The sequence below is a fragment of the Anopheles nili genome, chromosome 2, assembly GCF_943737925.1.
Source record: "Anopheles nili chromosome 2, idAnoNiliSN_F5_01, whole genome shotgun sequence".
Lineage (NCBI taxonomy): Eukaryota > Metazoa > Arthropoda > Insecta > Diptera > Culicidae > Anopheles > Anopheles nili.
Window position 1 is genome coordinate 64,407,788 of NC_071291.1, and position 22,599 is coordinate 64,430,386.

Genomic DNA, 22,599 nt, shown 5'->3' on the forward strand with positions numbered 1-22,599 from the left:
CGGAAAGCTCCTTCGTGCATGAATAACCGCGACGACGTCGCACGCAGTATCTCTTCCACGGGGGGCTAGGCTTTTTGAAAGAGGCCGGATGAAAATATGTTCGGCTTGTCGTAAAACTTTACCAGAAGCTCCGTCGCAGCAGCTACCCTGTCAGAAGCAAGCCCGGGAAAGTGGTGTCAGAGAATTGCCCGAGCTTCAGCATTGCTTGGAACACTTCATTTTCCGGACCAGCTACCCGTGAACCTCGGGCAAACTGGCAAGATCCTTCTGGGGCGAGGGAAAGCCTGTGTGTGTGCCTCCCTTTCCAATTGCCCGATGTCGTGTAAATCGCCAAATTTCGCCACTTCACTCTCGGTGGTGTGTGGGGAAAAAGAGAGAGAAAAAAAAACCCAACCGCCTGTCGTTTGGTTCCGTGTTTTTTTTTCTCTCTCTCTCTCTCACTTTTGCCATCCAATCCCACAGCTAAGCAAAGGGAAATTAATCAGCATCCGGGTTGGGTGGTGGGTGGGAGTTGGATCCGGAAAGTCTGAAGAAAAGGAGAAGAAAAAAACACACAGCAGCACCGGAAGGCAGATTTACTGCCGCTCGAAGAGCCGTCGGAAAAAACCGATGCGAATCCGCGTTGGGGGTGAGTTCCTCAAAAAAGGCACTGGTAGTAGTGGACGGAGGGCACAGGTCCGCAACATTTGTGATCATTCGGACCGAACAGAACCCGGGCCCCCAGCACAAGGGAAACAAATCTTCAAGTGCCATAAATCAGAACATAATGAAAACGACTGTGTAACAGCTGGGGGGAGAAATTTCGTTCCGGTCGCGATTGTGCGGCAAGGCTTTCGGTTCTCGCACAAGTGAGCAGCTCGGTCGGTCGGTCTTGTGGTCATTTTAAGCCCATCCCCCATACTCACAAACCACCAAGGCTTCGGGGTCCGATTTGTGTGTGTGCCTCCCTCCACATTGGTGCTATCATTTTCCGCAAAGTCCAAGCACGGTGGTGGAGTTCGCTTGGAAGCGATCCAACGGAACGGCAAAAGGTCCTTCTTTCTCTCTCTCGCTCTCGGTCTTGGTTTGAATGTCCTGCGCAAGGATATACATGTGTGTGCGCCCAGCCACCGGAACCACAAATAAGAGCGAGACGATCCACAATGGGAAGCCACTTTCGATAGTTAGGATTTGTGCGTTTCATTCGAAAAATGGCCTGGCCTTGGGAAGGCAGGGACGTCCAAATAAAGGTGTGTACGCACGTGCGTGTTAGTGTGTGCATTGTTTCCTCTTCGTTAAGCATCATAAATAAAGGACATCGACGCGCGTGTTCCCCCCCGGGGAGAGAACACGATGATAAAATGAAGACAACCCCCTTGTAAAGGGAAACAATTCGCTACAGTGAAAATGAAAAAAACAAACCGCTTAAATTAAAAATTCCATCTCGCGCCAATCGCATATTTGCGAGAGTTAATTTGTTACCTTCGGGCATCGATCGAACGATGGACGGGCGGGTCCTTACCGGGCACGTAATCGATGGAAAATCATTTATTTATCTCTCTCTCTCTCTCTATCTCTCTCTCACTCTCACTCTCACTACCTCCGGGATAATTATCGCCCGGGACATTGAAGAAGGCACCCGGGAGATGGGTGGATGGATTGCTGCCCAATCGATTGTAAGATCCGTCCCGGGGAAATTAATTAAATCATTTTAATTGCCAATTGGCCCCCGCGCGCGCGCCCCCGTTACTGAAGTGGGGGTGGATGTATGTGTGTGTGTGTGCGGGGGCTTGTTGTAACTTTGGAAAACAATTCCCGTTCGCTTGTGTCCACACCGAGGACGCCAAATTTGAAGCGATCCTTCCTTTCTCCATGCAATCATTACGCCATGGGTGGTTGTAAAATAATAAAACCAAACAAAGATAAATATCCGCAATACGCGCGCGCGCGCCCGGGCGCACACGCAAATGATTGCGATTCATGCACGCAACGATGAACGCGACATTAATAAGCTAATTGAAATTTCTTCCCATTTAAAGCTTTATTCTGACGAACGCGCGAACGTGGGCGAGGGGATGAACGCCGCAAATACATTTCCCTGATCAAAAGCGAAGCTACGAGGGGGCGCTATGTGAGTGAGCTAATTCGGTGTGTTAGCTAATTTTCCGGGGTTTTTTTTTTCGGGCAATAAATTGATTTATGCGGAACTTATCGATAAGATACTTTTTGCTTCGAAAATGGTGAAATCCTTGCCAAGTCAGTCGCGTCCTATTTACCTTTCGGCCAACCAACGGCAAACACAAATAATTTCACTGCTTGTTGTGGTGGGGGTGGGAAACAGGAACAGGGAAAGCGGACGAAACTTCCGCCACAAAGTGTGTGCCCTCATCTCCCCGCCCCCCCCCGAGGTTTTCGGTTGAAAACGGACAATTTAATAATTTTCTTTTAATGTCGCTTCGGGGAAAATTTGGCCATTTCTTGCATCATATTTCCACCCCGTGTTGGTTCAATTTTCCACCGGCACCACATGGAATTCCAATCATTTGGATGGGGAGGCGGATATCGTCTCATGTGCGCGCACCTTCTCTAGGGGTCAGTTTCGAGGAAAATGTCGAGCTCAATACGGATCTCTCCCCCCTACCGAACCGGGAAGCTTTTTTAGGTGAGCTTTTTGTTCCGCATTTTTTCGATTTCAACACGACACCACCTACACCACTGGTGTGTGTGTGTGTGTGTGATATTTTCCTCCCCCCACAAGCCGTGCGACACCTGCCAAACACCTCGCGCACCCGCTCACCCACGCTCGAGGGACGGAAAATCTTTATTAATAACATTATTTAAGTTCCTCGACAATGCGCGGGCAGCCCGGAGCGGGGCGAAATAAATGAATCGAGAAAATTGAAACGGAAGGTGGCGGCGCGCACGGTGTGTGGTCCCTTCTGGTGGTGGAAGCCGTGCTTTTCCCTTCGATTTTTCCACGTGTACGCGCGCGCACCTTCTCTGGGGGGGGAGTGAGCTTCCGGGGTCTGGCGGCTTCCTTTGGTGTCCTTTGTGTGGAGGTCATTTTCCGAAAGTCACAGTGCCTCCTCCGTTTCACTTCGTCCGTTCGTCCTTGCACGGTTTTGGACCCCCTCCCCCTACGATCGGTCGTCTCTTATCTGGGAGGACCTTTTTTCTTTCGGTTTTCTTTTTCCTCCTCACCGAGCGTCCATTTTCGGTCGGTTCCGCTGGCTTTGAGCTCATAACTTACACGCCTTCCGTTGAATGGTGATCAATGTGGTGAGTTGGTTTGGTAGCTCCCAGGAAATTTAATGCACCATGCGGTGAGACTGTCCATGTATGTGGGTGTGAGTGTGGGTGTGTAGGAGGAAAATTGTTCCAAGAAGAAAACCTCTCTCTCTTCCAGCTCGCAATGTGTAGTTTTGGCTGTACGGGACGAATACTCTGGAAGCATCCGTGTTTTTTTCTTTATTCTTTCAATCAAGCCCAGAAACAAACACACATACACACATGCGCGGCACACACATATTTTTCGCACAATGTTTCCATGCTCTCTCCCGCCCACTCGCCAACCACCGCTCGGTTGCGTCCATTAGATAAAGTCCTTTCTCTCCCTTTCACGGGGCAGCACTTTTCTGACACACTTCTGGCCAGAATTTTCGCCGCTACCCGCGTGTTCCGGGGTTTTTTTTTCTCACGCCCCCCTCCCAGAGCCCTTTTTTGTGGTGGAGCTTTTTTTTGGTTCCTCTTCTTCCTCCTTCTTTGACCCAATATTTTTTTGTTTGCCCCCATCTTCCCGAGCTCGCCCCATCGTATGGCCGTTTGGCTGCCACCGACGTGGTTGCGTGATTTTGAATAATGGGAGTTTGAGAAAAACGCGCGCGGGGATTTTTTTTTGTGTTACCAACACCCACAACACCCCCCCCCCTCTCCCAAAGGGTCTAAATTGCAGATATCGCATCGCGCTTCGGGTTCTCTCTTCCCTCGTCACTCTTCCGCCGGGCCACGACGGTTTTGCGTGGGAATTTAGTACGAAATGTTCGAGCGTGAGTGTGTCCTGCGGCTTTTTTTCCGAGTGTTTGGCGTAGCCGCGGGCAGAACGCAAAGTAGTTCATAAAAGTGTGGATGGACAATTCCAAACCTCCCACTGCGGTGTGGGTGGGGCGTGTTATGTAGAGAAACCTCCTGCCTTCTGCCGGTGACGCGTTCGAGCCAAGTGAATTTAATTGCGTGCATCGAGCGGAAGAAAACGACCACAACCACCATGCGCCGTGCCATCATATTCCGCGCCACAAAAAAAAAGAGGCATCGGGAGAGGATGGAACACCAAAAAGGAATGATAATAAAACACCTCGGCCGGGATATATCTTCCTCCACGTGCTTACGCGATGTCCTTTTGTTACGCCCAACTTCGTTTGCAGCTTCAACCGCTGGACACTCGAAAGCAACGGCCGCCCCAAAGTGGCGCTGAAATGGTCGAAAACGGTTGCGGGCGGTGGAAAATTTATTACTCCACTGCCTAGTGTCGTGCGTCCTTCGCGGCGGGATTGGTGGGATTTTCAATTGACGAAGAACGATGCTATCACCATCTCCAACCACGAGCCATTTCCTTCCGTTCTGGCGCGAAGTGTGCTCTCGATTATTCATGATATCTTTCCTGGCCACTTCGCGCGGCAATTCATACCGAAAATGTGTAATTATGGCGGTGGTGTGAGGTGTTGCTCGACGATGAGTATGATACAAGTGGGCGGACTTTGTCTCTCGTGAAGCGTGGCACAGTTAAATGATGCTGTTAATGCCGTTCCAATAATAGGATAATTTATTTTGTATCGAACTGAAAGGTAGAGCTTTCACTTATGTGAGTCAAGTGACATTCCATGGATTGACAGCTGAGCTGTCACCGGAAAAGCGAACAAACGAAGGAGGCTGCAATAATGATGTGTCCTTAGTAACCGTAGTTAATGCCAGGAAAGCTAAAGTTCATGTCGTTTCTTCATGTTCTTTGAATCCATTTTGTTTGAAATAATGCATTTGGTTTTAATTTTTTAACATTACCGTCAACCACCGCTGCTGTGACAACTGTTAAATTGCGCTTTGTTTTTCACGGTCATGCAAAAATGATGCCACTGAAACCGGAGCGAAATGTTTGCTGAATGTTTTACTGCCGTTATCTTCGCACGCAACCCGCAAAGAGTTGTGACACTTTATCAGCATTATCTCAAACAGCCACCAACGGCACGCGAAGCTGTGGAAAAACTTCCCCATTTCATCGCTGCGTGCCGCCAACCCCTGACACGGATGCTTTTCGGGGTGTCCGCTGCCGCTAATCGCTTGGGTTTTGGACATTTGGCAGTTTTTTGTTTGTCCCTCTCATTGGTGGTTTCTGACGCGACAGCCGCAAGGTTCTCGTTGTGTTATTGTGACGTAGAAAACAACTTCAGCCACGCGCACAGCCCCCCGTCGAAAAGCACTTTTTAAGGGGCGCTCATTCGGTTGCACCACTTCCACCGTTGTGAGCTTATGCTTCTTCGGTTCGTTTACTCGCTCATTTTACGCTGCTTTGAATTAAGCTGCTTTGAGATGGGCTTCAAACTCAGGCATTCGGCCATTCGGAGGAACGTGGAAATTACAAGCTCGAAAATCAACATTTCCCACGGGTCGACACCACCTCATTTTGTTCGCGTGGTGCTCTCTCTTTCTTTCGCTCGTTTGTTCCATTTGTGCAAAACCACCTTACCGCGTGCGACTAAACTCACCACCACCTCGTTCAAGGCAAGTAAGTCACGAGCGGTGACGGCATCATCGCTGCCGCCGCTGGTATCGCGTCGTGAAAGCCATTGCGTCATAGTGTGGGGCGGAAAATCGTGGACCTCATCGCTCATGATTTAATCATCTTTCGCTCTCTCTCTCGCTGAAGGTGGGTTTGAAGTGGAGGAGTCCTTCTGAGAGTCCACACACACACCCTTTTTCGGCATGCAACGAACCTACTGCAACGGCACGAGCGTGTTCCGTTGCGGATGCATTTCTCTCACCACCCTGGGTTGGCCGTTGGAATGTTTCGGGGCGGGAAAAGCGTTGCTTCGCTGCGACGGATCTTTTCCCCGGAAATCGGTCAGGGGTTGTGTTGTCGCAAATATTCACCACCCTTTGGTCGGCCTTTTCGCACACAAACACACATACACCCACACGAATCGTCAAACCGAATGAATACACGGTGCACGGGTGCAATGGCATGTCACTGGTCTCCCCCATCTCACGCAAAGCAATGTGCAGTGGTTTGCGTTTCCCATTTTTCCCTTAACCGAAAACACATCCGGCAGGTACTCCTCGTCGTCCTTTTCCTCCTCCTCCTCCACCCACAACGCACTCGGAATGGCACACAAATCTACCGGCCCAACTGGGCGCCATTGGTTTTCTTTCCACGCGTCTCCGCATGTGTGTGTGTGTCGGTGTTTGTGTGCCTCGCTGTAGGCCGGAAAAGCACACCTACATATCGCACTCACACCACCCACGGTGAGGGCGGAAGGATGTGTGCCTAGCCCGCGTCGTCTGCCTGGATGGCGTGGGTGACGCGGAACGCAGGGATAATGTTTATGTTTTTAATTTCTGTCATTGCTGTTGTGCCGCCGCATGTTTTCGATGTGTGTGGGTTTTTTGGAAGAACCCGGGGGCGGAAAGGACACACGCGCGCGCGCGGAAAGGAAGGCTCAATAAACTTTTCACGCACATCCTTCACCACCACCCCCTTTTTCTCCTCTCAAACAGCCCCTGACGCGTTGCAGGTTGCTCGAATGCCCCATAAGTCGAGCGCGCTTGCTTTTCTGCGGCTGACACTACACATCTCCGGGTGGGTGGGTGGGAAAAACTCCAGTTTAGGGGGGTGGAAAAGGCAAGGACCCTACTACCGCTAGTTTGGTGCGGCCCAAGAGCGACACAGTTAGCAATGCCGAATGGGTGGGGGGGCGCTCGATTCAAATTATTATGAAAATAGAAGTGCCAGAAGAGAATGAAAACAAATCAACAGTCCAAAATTAGAGTGCGGCGCCAGGTCGGGTGGGGGGAGGGCTTGCTGGTTGGAGGAAGGGAAACACACACACACACATACACAAGGATCGCACAAACGCGCTTACCCTTTTCCGGCCCTTTTGAGGGGGGTTTGCTGCACCTTTTGGACTCGGGAAATTTGCCAACCGCTGCTCAGTTGAGGTCACAAAGAGGGAGAGTGGGTGACGCTGGTGGGGTGCCGATGATCCTCACCCACTGGGTGGTTGGTCAGGCAGGCACAGGAAGGGGTGGGTGTGTCCGGGGGGTGGGGGTGAACCCCCCAACCACTCAAAGTAAAAGTAGTCGATCGTGTGTTCTCGAGAGCTCAGTTTTCTCGCAACGCGCGCGCCTTCCCATCGTGTTTTTCCTTTCATTTCGTTACGTGTTTTTTTGCATCCTTTACCACCCCCACCTGTGTCTCGTTTCGATGATACCCCCCCCCTCCCCCCCACAAAGCTGCCGCTTCCCGGGCCTCCGGTGTGTGCCGGCTGTTTATGCTGGAAATCGTTATTTATGGCAGCACCCCCGGACAAAGTTTTGGCAGTTGCCCTAAACCACCACCCACCAGCCAAGTGAGGGGTTTGAATTTGTCGGAGCATTTTAGAAAATGTGCTTTTGAGAATAAAAGAGAGAGAGAAAGCGATACTACAGTTGCAACTCTCTCGCTTACGCGTCCAACCGTTCCTTCTTCTTCGGCCCTTGGGGATGGTTTTTGCGACGGCCGATGGTCGATGTGAAAAGTTTAATTTTCGGTCAAATGAAAAAGGCTCTCTGTGCTTGTTTTTGTGTTCGCAAGCTGGCCAAAATGTGCTCTAGCGCGCCTATCTTTGGACGGGGAGCAGTGAGCAAACAAACAAACAAAAAAACAAAGCCAAAGAGAACACATTAGAGCTCGAGAGTTCGCCTCTGACACAGCGGCGGTGGCTGGTCGTGTCGACTCTCAAGGGGAAGGTTACCCTAATTATATGCGCCTTTATCTGAATAAAGATACATTAGTTTGATTAACATTTTATTGCCCGGAACGCGCCCGGTGCCCGGAAGGCGGAGTTTAGAGAGGTGAAAAATATAGCTAAAAAAACGGGCGCTTGTCTTCCGTTTTTGAAAATCAAGCCAATATGCAAATAGAGACACACACACACACACGCTTGGAAAGAAAGAACGATGCACTGGAAAGCGGCAAAATGCACACGAGAGGGGGCGCGCGCTGGTGATGTGTAGATAATTATACGCTTCCCGCGCGAAGAAACGACGGGAACAATTCCGCCATCGGCCGTTCGTTTCTCGTTTCATTTGCGCGAGCGCTTCCGTTTTCTATTATTAGGGAACAATCGATGTGTGTAAATGTAAATTTTCCCTTTCGGAAGTAGCCATTTCGCCAGCGTCTGGGCGGGTGGCCGATTTGCCTTCCTGTTAGCTCATCTCGCGCTTAAAACCAATGTCTATGGATATTTTCTTCAACATCCGCGTAATAATTAATCAAAAGGGGAAGCCCAAACGGACGAACTGTCCGCGAGCTTTTTTTTGGTGTTATTCGCCACTAATGGGGAGAGATGTAATGTTCGGGGGCCCCCCAAACGGAAACGAGACGGATATATATATTTTAGTCACACTTTCGCGTTTTGCCGCGCCGACAGTGGTCATAAATTTTTCCGCCGGATAATTTCAGTTAGAGAAGAAAGAAAAAAAAAACACTCGCGGTCGCCGACAACTCATTAAAATTGTCGAACTTTCTCTCCACCAGCCGGCTCTTACGACATCTGGAGACTTTTCTCTCTATCTCGCGTGGTGCAAGCTGCAGCTCGATTGCGAATGAAACGCCATCAAAGAGTCTCGTTATGAAAGATGGTCTCGTTGACGGATGGGCGAGGGCGCGAACGTGCGAACGTGTGTTAACTGAATTAAAAGTGTTTTCGAAGAGGCAGACCTCACTCTTTCTCCTTCTCGGGAGGTTAAGGAAAACATTCCCACTTCGATGGAGTTGTCCCTTTTGCTCCCCGTTCTGCGTTGGCATAAAAATGGCAAATGAAAAACGGAAGTTATAATGCTTTCAACTGCGCCAAACGCAAATAAAGATGTGCGTTATGTTATTTCCGTTGAAGCGTACGCTTTCGTCGAGGAATGAGTTATGGTTGATGCAACAAAAGTGATACATCGTGCTGTGCTGAAACCGGATGATTTTCCTCCCTAAAGTGCGTTTTCGAAAGGGGTTTGCTTTTCCCTTTTGCAAATAAAATTGTCACCACTTTGAGCCCGCAATTCCATCACGTATAGTTGATGGTTACCCATTGCGTGAACGACAGCAAAACCTTGCCTTATATCCGTTCGCTTGATCCCACGACCGCTTGTGACAACTTGACAAAGACGTTCGACCGGTCGATCTTGTCAGCGAGCGCGAAACATAATCACGTGCGAAGAAACTGATATCATTAGATAAATATGTTTTAAATGGCAGGGGCAGCACCGCGACAGCGGCGGTTACTTTGGCCTTTCTGGCTTGTGAGGCGTGGAAAATGGAATGAGAAGGTTAAAACCACTGGAAACTAGTTGTTAAATGTCACACCACCGGGTTGACGCACCCCCCGGGCTGCTGGTTGGTTAGAAGGGGCATTAAGATTAATTAAAATTTCACAACGCACCTGAACCCGCCGTGATAAACATCGATAATTAGGAGCTGTGCTGTGTTCTTTAAATATGAAAAATTACATAGCTTAGTGGTGGAAGAAAAAAAAGCATTAAATTCATTTCTTTTTGTTTTCCATTTCGTTGCAGGTAATAACAAAACGTCTTTTGCGATTGCGGGCTACGACAAACAACGGAGAAAATGCCCGAGCAAAAACAACTCCTTGCTAAGTATAGACGAGTGGTATATACTCGTCGTTAATCATTTTGTTTCCATCTCTAACAAGTAGAGCTCTCCTCCAGCCGGAGCAGTGATTGCATGCAATCAAGCTGCCAACGGGAGTATAAACGTATTAATTGCAACCCGCACCTCTATCGCGGGGTTTTTTTATCGAATGATCCCACCATTATTTGCAGCCTGCCATTGTCGTGTCGACGTTCGACAGCGCGAATGTGCGTTTTTTTTATTCGCTCATCGTCGTTCCACCTTGCACACGCGCGGGCACTTTCTCTGGCCACCTTTCGGCGATGGTAATAAAGATCGCGCGGCCCCGCGGGCTTGATTATTTTAACGTTTTGTGCTATTGTGCATTATCACGATCCTCTCGGCGCATCATTTGTAGCGTTTGTTCAATGAGAAACGGATGGGGGGAGAGCGAGAAAATAAAGAAACCAATCGGACCGAATTGCCGTGCGAAGTGACAACTTTATGGTGTGTCTCGTGCCACATTCCCACGGTCAACGATCATCATCCGCTTATTCTGCGATGGTAGAAAAAGAAGATGGGAGGCCTCGGCTATTTGTTCAAAAACAAAAAAAAATACCTCCACTAGACACGCTTTTTCGTTCATCTCATCATCGATTGGTGAATGGAGAGTGTTTCTTTATTTTTTCCGCCACCGTCAAAGCAGCAAGTGGCTCTGCCATTTTGTATCACACTCCATCATTATCCCATGGGCCCCCGTGGCTCGAGATTTTGGTAAAAGTATATAAATAAAAACAAACCCTCCACGACGACACGCGGGGGTGTCGATGATGGACGGTGGATTTGCGCCCGAGATCGCGCACCGTTGTTGCTTCCAAATGTCCATCTAACGAGCCTATAATGGGGCGGGCGCAATCGAACGGAGATGAAGAGGACACTCCGGTTGGGGAAGTGATCCGTAGGAAAAAAAAACAACTTCAACAAAGCTGTTCACCTCACCAGCTCCAGACGGGTGAAGGAAAAGAAGCGAGCGCTTTTAGCCACCTCGTCGGTGTGTGTGTGTGTGTGTTTAGCTTTTCCTCGTTTGAGGTTTTTCACTTCACTCCGCTCAAGTGAAGTGCAAATGATTTTCCTTTCACTTCATTTGATCCGCCGCTTCCGCTTCCTTTGTGATGTTTTCCTCTTCTTTTTTTTTCATTCGTCCGCTCTCACCTTAAACAAATAAGAAAAAATGGCGAATCCGGACGAAGGTTCACAGCACATTTTCACAATCCTCCTCCTGCTCGGGATTCTCGGGCTGGCGTTTCTCGCACACTTCCATAAGCATAAACACTCGAACGGTTGGTCGCGCGTGGTTGGATTGCTTTTTTCCTTGCCTTTTCTGCGTCCGTTTCCCGTTTTCCACGGGCCCCGTTGAGTGATAGCAGGAGCGACAGTGTCCCGTCAACTGACGGTCCTCGTCGTCCTGGTGACCGACAGTCCAATTTCGCAAGACAAAGTTGTTGTCGGTGGCGCGGCCAAACCTCTGTTGCATCCCAACGGCGTAAAGGCAGGCTGCGACCATCAATCTGCGACCAATCGAGCGTCGGTCGATCAAGCGTCAAGAATTGTCAACCAGAAAATACGACACGGCCGCGGAGAGAGTCCATCCGTCCGTATGGTGCCATCTGGTCGTGGCAGACGCGCGCCACCAGCAAGTGGGCAGCGGTTAAGAAGAAGAACCACAAAAAAAAATGCAGGAAAATACTCAACTCGATTTTTATCGCTGTGAAGGGGCAAATAGCAACGGACAAATTGGTCCTGCGGAATGTTCGCCGAACCGATGACGTTCGTTTCTAGCTTGGTTTCTTAGAATTTTGACACTAATCAAATGTCAAGTAGAATTCATGGCCTACTCCTCTCAGTGTTGTTATTGAGTTAGTTGGCTGAAAAAAAAGAGTAACAAACAGTCCATTCGAGCCGTTTCTGATGGCGCTTGTGACGAATAATGTTATGCTTCGCTTTTGCCAGTCATTATTCAATCCCCCTCCACCACGATTCAGTTTCGCTCAAATGCAACAGCTACCAGAGCGTTCCCGTTCATGGTTTATCGCACTCGCGGCAAGATAATTGCCAGCAAATGCCACAAATTGAGCTAATCGCTGCTGCACGGCCACCACAGCGCGCCACCGTACCCGCGAAGAACATTTCGGTTAGCCAACGGGCCGTGAACGTTCGATCACCGGAGCAAACAGAGCAGTCCAGATTCCCGTGGTGCCAACCGGTCATAATAACTGAGGCTGACATCATTACAGGCTCCGCTGCATTAGTATGTTAATGGTGGTGCGAATTGATTTGCCATCGATCGGTGGGGCACCGAAGACAACGGTTTGGTGGATGCTGCTAGGTGGACCGATGTGGTGTCATTCTCTTCCGGCTTACTGCGCACGGTGTGGTCACACTTGAGCGATCATGGATGTCACCAGGTATAGAGTAGCGCCACCAGTCTCCAATAAACCGCGGTACCGTTCTTTGTCTCTGACGATCCATTGAAGCGTGAAGCATCTCTCGCCGTGCTTTTCCGGCCATTACCACCGAGATCCGTTACCGGTGGTGATGTGACACACCACCGGGTTCGCGGGTGTATGTTACCGTAATGTTTTTCTCCTTCCTGTTCGAGCGCAGTAAATCTCGAGAGGGTAGGCACGAGCGAAAACAAACCGTAATCGCTAATCGCGGTCCATTTGATCCGTGCAATGGGGTTCAGCTTTCGATGACGGTGGACTGACGTTTGCAGGTTAATCATTACAAGGGAGAACCAACCTCCCTTCCGTGAGCTGGGTTAAACACACCACCACGTGGTCGGTTCAATCAACCATGCGCCTCCATCTGCATGCAGGCAAGCGGCAAAAAAAAACCGCAAACATTAAATTAAACGTCGAGGGTCGCGCGTCATCGATGACGCGTATCGCACGGCGAGGACGTTCACTTCGAATTAAGTGCAGTCCCGTTTAGCGTTGACATTGCGGGCCACCATTCATAACGGGACAGAGCTGTTTCATGCTCGAAGGATCAACTCTAAAGGGGGGGAGTTCTTTTTTTTCATGCACCATAACAACACTCTCATTCCTGTCGACCAAACAAAAGGCGATGAAGCGCCACTCGCAAGCAACTGAACCGAAATGAAAAACTTCAACCTTACTCCGTAGCTGCAGAGGATAATGTTCCCCGGAACGAGAAAATGAAGTGCACCCCCGCCGGTGGGATGGTGCCGGGGAAGGATATGAGTAGTCTTCCCCCTGAATCATGATATCAGTTTTGGCTTCCCAAATGCGGAAGAGTAGCAAACAAAAAAACACACTTACACAAAGACAAAAAAGGACGCCCTCCAGCAGAGCTTCTACGAAGGATCTTCACTATCGTTACCTAGTTACCAACCATCAAAGAAAAACTTACGTGTGTGTGTGTGTGTGTGTGTGGGTGGGTGGAAAGGAGACTGCATCAAACCCGCCGTGTGTGTTACATGGTCCTTTGTGGGAAGGATTTGACGTTCCAATGCACCATCACAGCCGGCCCCCCCACACACACACACACTCGATGGATGGGAAAATTCGAAGCAGATCGGTTTTATTGCCCGCCGGCGGCTGCAAAAGGTGCCATCGTATGATCGCTTTAGCAGTTCTCCTTGCTGGCGTGTAGTTTTCAGGAGGGTGGACCCTTCACACGAGGTGTGCGCAGCATCAGCTCTCCTTCGAAAAGCTCTGCTCGAAACTCCCGTGCGCGCTTGGTGGTGGCGAAAAGTCAAAAAGCGTGAACTGAGTGGGGCTATTTTTTTTGTTCACCCTCTTTCTGTTGCGCTTTTACTAACGGCGTGAAAGGAAGCTTTTATCTTTTTGCCCTCACGGGGTGTCGGGGGGCTGCCGAAGAAGGAAAGCATTTTTGCCGTTCCCTGGGTGCTGCTGTTGCTGCATCAAAAAGCCCGCTTTCTTTCTTTTCACCCATTTCCAGTCGCTGATATGATGATGCTGATCAAGTTGATGCCCACCCACTCCTCCCAAACAGGAGAGGGTGATCGGAACGGGTGCTGCTTCACACACACACAAACGCTCCTGTATCCCGGAAACTGGATGGGAAAAAGGCATCGCTGGGCTGCTTTTGCCGGCTCGGGATAGAATTTCGGTAGCAACACCGCCCCCGGGACAATTTCCATCCATTGATAGTGCTTTTCCGTCCCGGTTTTTCCCGGAACGTACCTGCTCTCTGCGAACCTGGCAACTTTGGCAACTGCAGCACCGCACATATTCCTCTATTTTTTTGTTGCGTTCGTTCTCTCTCTCTTTCTCTCTCTCCCGGTGGAGTAATAACAACGAGATGGCCGAGCATCATTCAACGCGTGTGAGTCCCCTTCCCACGGCCTGCAGCGAGGGGGTGGGGAGGGGTGTCCATTTTGTCTCTCTTTCATCCCCTCCCGATAGTAGTGACCATTCTGGCTTTCTATCTCTCTCTTTTGTTCGCTGGTTTACAGAGCACCACCCCCATGGCATGGCCGAATATAGAAACTGACATTTTCCTCCCGCCATTGTCTGCCGGGGGTTGCTGTTTGCTCCCTCATCCCTGTCAACTCACCCTCCCGTGACGCCACTAACTGACCAGCGATTCGGAACTTCTTCTGACCGGCGGGTTCTCCTCCCTCCACCATGAGGACAAACGATATCCATAACGACTTGTGCTCGCATTTTTTTCTCTTTCGTGTCTGTTACACATCCCCACCGCTGCCGGCCGCCAGCAGAAAGATAGAGAGCCCGAGCGAATCCTTTTTGACACCGATTCCATCCCCCCCCCCCCCGATCACTGGTTCCAACGTTCCGAGAAAAAAGAAAAAAGCTGCACGGCGAACTACAATAAATTTTATTTAACTGACAGCAAATGACAGCGGCAAAAATATGATACGTAGCTTCTGGAAATGGTTTGCGCTTTGGAAATGGCCCACGGGGAGCCCACGCGCACGGGGAATAGAGTGAGAGAGAGAGAGAGAGAGAGAGAGAGAGAGAATGATGGCCGTGGGTGGGTGGGATTTTCAACTCCTGCCCCTGGGTCCACACCCACTCCACTGCCGCCCTACTTACAAACGCGACGGTTGCCACAGATTTCCACGATGTCCACCGGTGGCGCTGGTCACCATCCATCCACGCCGCCCTTTTTCGGTTGAGGGAAAAACTTTTCCGAACCGAGCTGGTTGTGGGCTTCTCGTTTCTCTCACGCTTAAGGGCTCAAGGGAGGGTGCACCAAAAAAAAAAAAAAGGAAAGCAAATGCATGGAGGATGAGGGTGAGATATCGCAACCGGCCCGGTCGAGCAGCCCCATCGCCTGCAGGCTTGAAAGGATATTTCATTTTCTGTCCACGTTTACGTACGCTGCGTGTATGTGTGTGTGTGTGTGTCCTGTTGCTGGTGGCTGTGAGTTTCCGAGGTGACCCTCGGGCGAGGCAGCACACATCTCCGGTTACTCGTTTAGACCGGGAAAACCTCTCTCCCTTTTGGATGGCTGGACATATTACACTGTTGTGCAGTCGTGTAGTGGGATGAACCCGTATGCCCAAAAACCTGCACCCTTGGCCGATTGGGATAGTGTTTTAGGGTTTTTTTTCTTTTTCTTTCGAACCTCCCTCTCAGTTGGCCATGAGCGCGCGGGCTCTAGTTTTGGTTGTTTTGGAGCAACACACACAACACTCGCCGCCGCCTGCTTTGTATGCGTTACAGCAGCAACGGTGACGGTTGCCTGTTGTTGGTCCCATTCGGCGATGTCACTTTGACAGTTGAGAAATGCACTTTTGGGTGCTAAACTTTTTCGCCCACCACCACCAACTGACCAACAAAGCGGGCACCGCGTTGCATTTTAAAACTATACCCCCCGAAACGATCACTCAGTGGGTCGTCCTTCGAGTGTAGCGATTTACACGAACACGCTCGGGTTTACATGTTCAAATCCAGTAAAAAAGGGATTGCTCTCTACCCTTTGATTGTGGTTTGCTTTTCGATTTAATGCACTTTAATTAGATTTTGCTATGCGATGCAGAAGACAAATATCGTTTATGTGATGCCTCTGAAAGGATACCATTGCAATATTCGGCTCAGCTGCATTTCGATTTTCTTTTCGCGCTCAAACATAACATCGAGCAAGGCTCCAATTATGAAGCCAATCGGGGGGATGATGATGATGGTTCGATTTCATTAGAATCCATTTGCAAAGCAAATATTTCACTGAAACGGGTTCACCGACGAGGAACAATCATGCATTACAGTGAATCGTGCAATGATTGAATGAAGGTAAACTGCCGCGCTCAGAAGCTTTTGAAGTAAGTGGAAGGTTTTCCTCGTACGCCGGTACGAACACTCATTACGCGTGCAGATAGTTGGCAAAATTGTGCGTAATTATTTTCTACCAGCAATACACACTCAAATATCAATCATTTTCCTGATTCGTGCTATTATTGTTTCGACATATTAATAAAGCGAGCGATTCCGGGCTCCACCGAGCTGCTATCGGACATAGCACCCCCCCAATTATATCGAATGCAATTCAACACAAAAGCTCCCACGGAACGCCCACCCCGCTGGTGCATTCAATATGCTAGGGCTCGTTTGAAGTTGGGCCTTTTTTTACACCCTCGCTCCGTGTCTCGTTCGTCCAATGTCGTCCATCGACAATATATGGACAATTTTGTCAGGATGCAACAACACACACACACACACCCACCCACAGGAGGGAACTTCGACTGGGAACGGAAGCAATAAGGGGCACGATCGTTTCCATCCCACGAACTGTTCGTGCTTCCTGCTGTGACGTGTGTGTGCAAAGGAAAGCAAACTCACCCACCCCGTGTCCTGGAGAGGATGCGCCGATCGAGTCGCTGGAAAAACGTTGTGTTCTCGATAGCGCGCGGGGGCGGGAATGGCGTATGAAAATCGATTGATATTGCAATCGCTCCCGGCTGGTGGCCAGTTCAGGCGCGGCCTAATAGTCTCCCCGGGGCGGCAGGATGGATGAAAAAAGGATGCACTTCATCGAAAAACAGCTTGACGGTGCGAACGCAAAAGCGTCAAAAGGACGAGATGTGCATCGCGCCGGCACAACACAATAAAGTCATCGCAATCTCTCGCGTCCCGCGCTTTCCATCGGCTCGACGAAAACCACCCAACCTTCTCCCCATTCGCCATTCGTTACAGGGCGGCCTCGTTTTCCAATTTCATCAAACGGCGGGAGAGCTCACTCCGGGACAGGTTGTTCAAACAATCGACGAAACGGTGCACGAATACATATCCCAGCGATCGGCAATAACCATTGCTGGCGTGCGCGCCGCCGTGTTGCTTTTTCTACGGGTGGAGGAGACCTGTTGAGGGCAAAAAAAAACCGGAAGCATTTCCGCACAGCAGCTTCCACTGGAATTCGGGTGGGATGAGGGAAAAAAATTGGAAAGCTCTTTGTGTTCTCGCAGCGGGGGAAAAAAACACGAAGGAAACACTTAGAACAAAAAAGGACACACCCGGGTGTGTGGGCGCTCGGTATGAATGCTGAGAAGAAACAAGCACAAAAAAAAAACATGGCCGTGTGGTCTTATGGTCCAGCAATTCCTGCCTGTGTGGTCCGTCCATTGTGGTTCCGCGTCCTGGCGTGAGTTCTAAGCGAACGAGGGAATGGGGAATAAACATCGTTTTGTGCTTTGTGAACCATCGGCGCAATCCGGCGTGTACCGAACGACCTTTCCCGGGACCGGAAGTGCACAAGGAGAAAGACAAAAAAAAGCACAAATGATTGGAACCGAAGCAGCAGAAAGGTAGCCAGCCCAAGCACTTTCGTTCTCATCCTCTTTCGGTCCTTGCGCGCGCCCCCAGATACCGGAAGAGGACGATGGGAGGGTCCGTCCATCGTTCCGCGAACGGAGGTCGTCAAAGAAAAGCCTTCCGAAAGAGGGTACAAAGTGTGGCTGATCCTGCTGACCGATTGGTGGATGCTGTTAGATTGTAGTCCGTCGTGCTGCGGACTTCGGTTTGTTGCAGAGAGAGAGAGAAAAAAATTAGTCCACCAAGAGAAAAGGACCCGCCACGATCACCGTCGTCGTTGGTGGTGACGCGGTCGGTTGAAAATGTAGTCATGTTAGCACAAACAATCCTAGCAGAAACAGAACACACATACACAGCGTTTATGCACGGGACACTGAAGAACGATGGGTTGTGCGCGGCTGCAAATAATGGACGGGCCAGCGAGATGCGATGTGTACAGGACTTAGTGGTGGACGCCAGGCTTTAGCCGCTTGCGTACAGACGATGAATAACATGGTGGTGGTTGTTGCACGTTGCCATCGGTTCCACCAACCGTTCCGATGGTTGTCGAGCATTTTTTTTCCCTCTGTCCCTTTCAACGTTTTCTCATTTAAGGAACGGTGGCGATTGTTTCACGTTTCCCCAAGCGGCTAGCCCACACCCTACGAACCCAAAACGATCGTTTATGTATGCAAATGTGATCGGGATGCGAAAAAGAACGCCGCGGCTAATGGTGCAAACGTGCGATTTCGAGTGCAATTTGCTTGGCCATCGGAGCACCGAGCGGATACTCATTCAACATTCTAATTGGCATCTTGATGAAAGCTTTTAGTCTGCAAAAGAAAAGCTCAGCCAGCGGGACTTACGACTACTCGTGTTGTTTGTTCAAATAATGAAAACTCCAGAAATGCTCCTCTGCGAAGGGGATTCTCGAGTCCTGCTCATTATCTAAATGATTATTGATTAATTCCTTTTCAAAAAAAAAACAATGGTCCCACGAAAAGGAGGACCAGCGACGTGGCGTCAAATTGTGCAATTGTATCAACGGCCCACTGCCAATTTCGTGTAATCACTACTGCCTTGCTCGTTGCTCGGACCGAAGAACAAAAGCTTTAATTAACTAATCAGTCTCGAGGACCGAAATGATCACAAACTACCAACCGTTAGCAAAAAGTACACGGCCCATTCGCGCAGCAGCAGGGCACGGGCAAACGATAGAGCGCTTCGCCTTTCGCGGGTTTCAGAATCGTTGTTCCGCGGCGGGCCATCATGGTTGTGGCACACAAAAGCTTTTCGATTACGCGCGGGAAACCATGATTTAATTTTTGTGGATAAGCTTCAAACAAACACCACCCCCGGAAAAGTCGCGAAGGGATGATGAGTAATGCCCAAGCGCGCCGCGGCTGCCTAAGCCGCAGGCATCATTATCATCATCCTGCGATTATCTCTACAAATGAATCATCACTCCAGCGAGAGTCATAGGCAATTTTAATTAGGATTAGATCTAGGCCCTCCCCTCCGACGTTCGCGAGGGAAGGATCTGTCGCGAAATTGGATTATTCAGTCCAGCTTTTTTTTTGTGTGTGTTTGTTTGCCGCCGTGTTGCGCTCATATTCCTCCGCCCCGTCGGCGGGAAAATCAGATCGAAATATTGTGATTAGATTAATTAGCGACGGCGCGCAGCATCGACTTTATTCCTAGCATTAGTGAATTAGCCGTGGTGGTCTCTCTTCCTTTTAAGCCCTCTCCTGCCGTGGGTGCGTGCTGCCTGATGAGTGCCAATTAAAAATATGTTTTTCGATAACTAAAAATGTTCAACTTCAATGTGCTTAATGGGTGATTTCTCTCTTCGCTTGCAGCGCTCGCATCAGCCCAGATGGTAGACACCGAACCCCGCTCGATAACGGTCGTGGAAAACCAGGAAAATGTCAACCTACACTGCCGGATAGGCCGCCCGGCGCAACTCTGCGTGTAAGTGTGGAACGAAGCGGACGCTTGCTGCGTGAGTTCGTAGTAAAGACCAATTCTTTGTCCTTTTTGCAGTATACGTATGCCCGGAGTGAACGATCAGTTCTCGCTGGATCCTAACCTGCCATCACCAGTCGCCGGCATGCAGTACTATGGCGAAGGTCTACCACAAGGTTCCTGCGGTGTACGCATCGACCGCGTCAGCGTTGATAACGCGGGTCTCATGAACTGTACGCTTTTCGTCGATGGACGTGGTCTAACGGGAGCCATTGAGATTGTGGTCGCATGTAAGCAGAGCGCTTTTGCTTTCTTCCCCATTCGTCGGCGCATGCTGATCGTTTTCTTTTACATCACTTTTCCCCGTGCTCAGTCCCACCGGAGCAGCCCGTGATTGAGGTTAGGTCTGGCAATCTGGCAAACGTGGAAGTCAACAGCGAGCTTACCTTCCAGTGCGAGGCAGCCCGTGGCAACCCGGCAGCAAACATTTCGTGGTTCTTGGGTAAGTTGTCGCTCTTTGCGGACGGGTTTTTTTTTATGGCTATCGGTTGTTAAATCGTGCGTGTTTCGGTTCACATGCCTCTACAGATCAGGAGCAGATTTACGAAGGTGTGCGTCCGGTTGAGCCCGAAGAATACTTCGATGAGGGTGTCAACAAGCGTTTCTTCACCGCTAAGTCCGTGTTGACTCGCTCTATCCGCGCCGAGGACAATGGCAAACGTTTGACGTGTCAGGCCCAGCATCTTGCCTATCCCGAGGGAGTATCCCGCACCGATCTGATCCTTAACGTAAACTGTAAGTGCATCTCAAGTGGAGGGTCCTTTCGATCGGGATGAAGCTTTAATTTCATATATTTATGTGCGACTATTGTATTGTCGTTACAGTCCAACCTCAAGCATTGCCAGACCAAACAGTTTATGGACTGCAGCTGGGACGTACCGCCACCGTGAGCGTGGTGATTAAGGCTAACCCTGCGCCACGTATCCTGTGGACCGTTGATGGTATCGACTACCAGCAAGGCATGGAACAGGGACGATATGCCGTACCGCTTCCTGAAGGACTGGTATGAACAACTTTTGCAATGCAAGCTTCTCCCCAAAAAAAACACCAATCGAATTCAATTGTAACTCATTTTGTAGGGTAACAATCGCTACAATGTGTCCCTGACCATTGCCGGTCTGACGCTGGAGGACCTCTCAAAGGTGTACACGATGCGTGCTTCGAACAACTTCGGAACCGAGGACTACCGGCTGAACCTGCGCTCGCAAGAGGAGATCGTCAACGAGTCGAGCGGTGTCGGCATCGGTGAGATCGTTGGCCTTGTCCTGGCCGTGCTGATCGTCCTGACAGCCGTCGCCCTGATCTTTGTGGCACGCGCAACCGGCAGATGGTGCTTCCGAGGTAAGTGTAACCCCCTCCGATGGTTCTTTTGAACGTACGGACGAAATCGTTCGGACCGGGTTTTCCCGCTGCATCCGGCGGCAATGTCAGCACGTGGATTGCTGCTTCATCCTAATGCCTGCCTACACAAACCGATAGCTACAACTAACAAGCAATTCAAGTGCACTCGAGGTTGCTGTGTCCTTTTTTTTAACCTCCTGTCACCTGTCCTTTTTCGACTGTTTGCCATCCACCATATATCCCAAGCACCCACCACCGCGGGAGAGCTCCCACAAGCGTAGGAGAAGTGGAGAAAGGGCCTACCGAACAAAACACGATAAAAAAAAGGTTAGTCTTGAAGAAAAACGCAGGCTCCTCAAGTGTGTGCAGTCTTTTTATCGCCAAATGCTTGCATCAGCCTTGCGCGGGATCGATGCTCAACAGCGCACTTTCTCCAGAGGAGTCACGAAAGCATCTGCCTGTGGTTTTTTTTTATTATTATTATTTCATGCATATGCTTTTTTATTTTATGGTCCATCTTCCACTCGGACTTGGTTTCAATTATCGAATGCTTTCAACGCGCCGCGTTCATCTTTAATACACACCATACAGCAGCGCACATAATTCGCGATTGGTTTGTTTTTGGCACAAAGAAAACGAATGTGAATGCCTTTTAAAATTACGCATTTATACGCACACACACATTGCGGAGATGATCAGTTATTATTCGACCTGAAAAGCACACACGCGCGCCCCCGCACGCCATTCAAAATTATACGCCATTGAAATTGATCTCGGGAAGCAAGTATCACAAAGCGGGCAAAATCTCTCTTACACATGGTGATATCATGTTTCGCTCGAATTGATCCATAACGCAAAACTTTTTCACCATTTTGTTGAGCACATATCCCATTCAAACACACACCCACACACGCCCACTCGCAGCCATTGAAATGGAATCCTTTTCACATCCTTCGTTTGCCGCTTCATGGTTTTGTTTTATTCACGGAGTTATCTCGTTTCCTTGATTTTTTATTCCATCCACGAAAGCAATATGTGCTTGTTTTTTTTCGTGTGTAGTGCGCGGTGTTTTGCTCCCATTGCCCCCATTGTTATGCTCTTGTGCGCCGGAAACGGATCCTTTAACCGCCATCTTCTTTTTTTTTCTCTCTCTCTCTCTCTCTCTCTCTTTATCTCTTCCTGCCACGCGCCCCCCACCCCCACCAACCGATATCTGTTTTTTTGTTCTGTTTCCGTTTTTTCTTCTCTCTTTCTCTATCCGTTTCTTCTTTCTCCTTTCAGTCAGCTTATATCAGTAACCGAATAGTTTAGCGAACATGCTCCAAAATGCGATTTTGTCAACCAATAAGATTAATCCATAAGCATACGAGAGCTGACCGTGCGCGTGTGTGTGCCCCAATTGTTGTAATAATTTCCATTAACCAACCAACCTCCCCCCGATCCAGCCGAATGGGAGCCCCACGGCGTGTACACGCAAACGAGACGAAAACGTAACGAAACATAGTCCGTCCAATGTAGTCACAAAGTGGTGACACACTCGTACCGTATGTAACCGGCATTAAGTTTTACAAACTGCTCCAAAATCAA

At 49.7% G+C, this 22,599-nt stretch overlaps 2 protein-coding genes across 2 annotated transcripts in view; one reads left to right on the top strand and one right to left on the bottom strand.

The window, feature by feature from the left end:
* The window catches only part of LOC128731713 (uncharacterized), a 184,018-nt gene that overhangs the window by 131,284 nt on the left and 30,135 nt on the right, over positions 1-22,599 (bottom strand). The gene's annotated exons all lie outside the window — the stretch shown is intronic.
* The window catches only part of LOC128731714 (fasciclin-3-like), a 91,775-nt gene that overhangs the window by 61,617 nt on the left and 7,559 nt on the right, over positions 1-22,599 (top strand). The window contains exons 2-7 of the mRNA XM_053824847.1: positions 19,506-19,617; positions 19,690-19,901; positions 19,985-20,113; positions 20,200-20,406; positions 20,496-20,674; positions 20,751-21,012. Coding sequence (XP_053680822.1) covers positions 19,506-19,617; positions 19,690-19,901; positions 19,985-20,113; positions 20,200-20,406; positions 20,496-20,674; positions 20,751-21,012 — 1,101 coding nt within the window. The remainder of the gene's footprint in view (positions 1-19,505; positions 19,618-19,689; positions 19,902-19,984; positions 20,114-20,199; positions 20,407-20,495; positions 20,675-20,750; positions 21,013-22,599) is intronic.